The 2,191-nt window shown below is 41.9% G+C and overlaps 1 protein-coding gene across 1 annotated transcript; it reads right to left on the bottom strand.

Annotated features, from left to right (window-relative positions):
* Window positions 1-1,050: 1,050 nt before the first annotated feature.
* LOC116108293 lies at window positions 1,051-1,782 on the bottom strand. The gene has a single exon (XM_031394545.1). It carries the CDS (start codon window positions 1,780-1,782, stop codon window positions 1,051-1,053), a length of 732 nt encoding a protein of 243 aa, XP_031250405.1.
* Between the last annotated feature and the right edge of the window lie 409 nt (window positions 1,783-2,191).

Below are 2,191 nucleotides of genomic sequence, written 5' to 3'. Positions count from 1 at the left end.
AAAACTGCTGTATTAACAGCTTCTTCCCAGAACATTTTAGGGAGGTTTTTTCCAACCATCATACCCTAGCCATTTCCATAATGGTTCAGTTTCTTCTTTCACAAACACCATTCTGTTGAGAGGTGTATGGTGCTTTGAACTGCTGCTGTATTCTAGCTAGGCTGCAGACCGTCTTGAACTCATTTGAATGTGTACTCTATTCATTGTCTGTCCTTACTGCTTTGATCAAGGTTCCAGCTTCTCTCCCCAGTAACTAAATTGTTTGAATACGCAACCACTTCATTTTTCTGCTTCAAGAATACCCAAGCACCCTTGAGAAATCATCATGAAGAGTACAAAGTACCTGCTGCCATTTAAAGATGATCTTCATTGGACCACACACATCCGAGTGGATCAATTGCAGCTTGTGACTTGCTCTCCAGGCTTGATTCGAAGGGAATGATGGCTTGCTGAGCTTGCCAGCTGGCAGGTTGTGCATAAGTCCTTTTCTCTTCTATCTCGGGCAGGTCTAATACCACGTCCATTGCTTGAGCTCTTTAATTCCAAGGTAATGAAAATGTCCAAGTCTTCTATGCCATAGCTCAGACTCTTCAACCTTGGTGATTAATGCTGAGTTTTTTGGTTTTTCCAGTCCAGAGGAAAGCTTTTACCAAGCATCCTTACACTCAACAACTCATTTCCCTCACTATCCTTTATAACGCAAGAATGGGTTTGGAAATACAAGGTATAATTTTTCTCTAACATTTGACCTACACTTAGCAAATTTTGTGCAATTTCAGGTACAAATAGAACATTAGAAATAACCTTAGTCCCTGCCTGAGTCTGGACTGCTACATCTCCAATTCCTCTTGCTTCCACATAATCCCCATTTCCAACCTTAACCTTGGAGCTGTAAGTCCTGTCCAGTCTAACAAAATTCTCCACATTTGCTGCCATGTGGTTAGTACATCCACTGTCTATCAGCCAAACATCTCTGTTGGTCTGCATTGAGTAGCATGAAGCTACAAAAAGCTGTTCTGGTTCACTAGTCTGCTGCTGGTCATATGTACTTTATGCTTGCTGTGGTGGCTGTGCAGCCTTGTTCCTGCACACTTTTTCAATGTGGCCGAACTGCTTGCATCCCCTGCATTGAATCCTAGGCCTGAACCAGCACTTACTGTCTGGATGTCCCTTCTTTTTGTAGTGGGAACATGGTGGATAATTTCTTCCTCCACTCTGCCTTCCCCACTGACCACCAGCCTTCTCTTTTCCTCTCTTATCTCCAGCATATTTTCTATTACTTCCCTGCATATTCACTCCCTTTTGAACAGCCAGCATAGCACCTTCATTTGAATCATCTTGCCTCATTAACCTTCTTTGTTCTTGGGCCTGCAGGGCATGAACCAATTCAGTGAGGCTGATTTGGGAGAGATCCTTTGAATCTTCTAAGGATGATATCTTGGACTCAAATCTTTCAGGAAGGCTGACTAACACTTTCTCAACTATCATCTTATCACTCATCTCAACTCCCAATAATCTGATTTTGTTCACCACACTCATGAGTCTATCTACATACTCTTTAACCTTCTCTACCTCCTGCATTCTCAGCATTTCAAACACCCTGCGCAGGTTCATGACTTGCATGTTACGGGTTGTATCACTTCCCATGAACTCCTCTCTCAATCTATCCCAAGCTTTCTTTGCAGTTTCACATGCCATTATCCTTGTAAATACAAGGTCTGTTACTGCAGAATGTATGTGAGAAAGAGCTCTTGGAGCTTTGGACATTTCCTCCTCATACATCCTAATTTGATTCAAGGTTGGGTTTGGACCAAGTTACGGTGGCTGTTTCTCCTCTTCCACATACTGCCACAGCCCTTGTCCTCTTAGGTAGGCTTTCATTCTAACAGCCCATATGTGATACTGGTCTCCATTGAACACTGGAGGTGAGAGAGAAGCTGATTGAGTAGCCATGCTGAAACTGGTTACAGTTTTCTGGAAAATTTGTTCTTGCAGAAGGTCGAAGTTTGATGGTGATTTTGAATGAGTTTTTTTTGAGTGAATTTGTTAGATGATGGTTGGTTAATTGAGCTCTGATACCATGTTAGTGTTTTTGTAAATGCCGGTTGTCCAAAGAAAAGAGAGAGAATGAATAAAAACTGGACTACTTTTCATTAGACAGAAAACTGAATATAACATGCTGTTGTTCAAT

The sequence above is a fragment of the Pistacia vera genome, unplaced genomic scaffold, assembly GCF_008641045.1.
Source record: "Pistacia vera cultivar Batoury unplaced genomic scaffold, PisVer_v2 Contig561, whole genome shotgun sequence".
In the NCBI taxonomy this organism is placed as follows: domain Eukaryota; kingdom Viridiplantae; phylum Streptophyta; class Magnoliopsida; order Sapindales; family Anacardiaceae; genus Pistacia; species Pistacia vera.
This window is presented reverse-complemented; position numbering and strand designations above follow the sequence as displayed.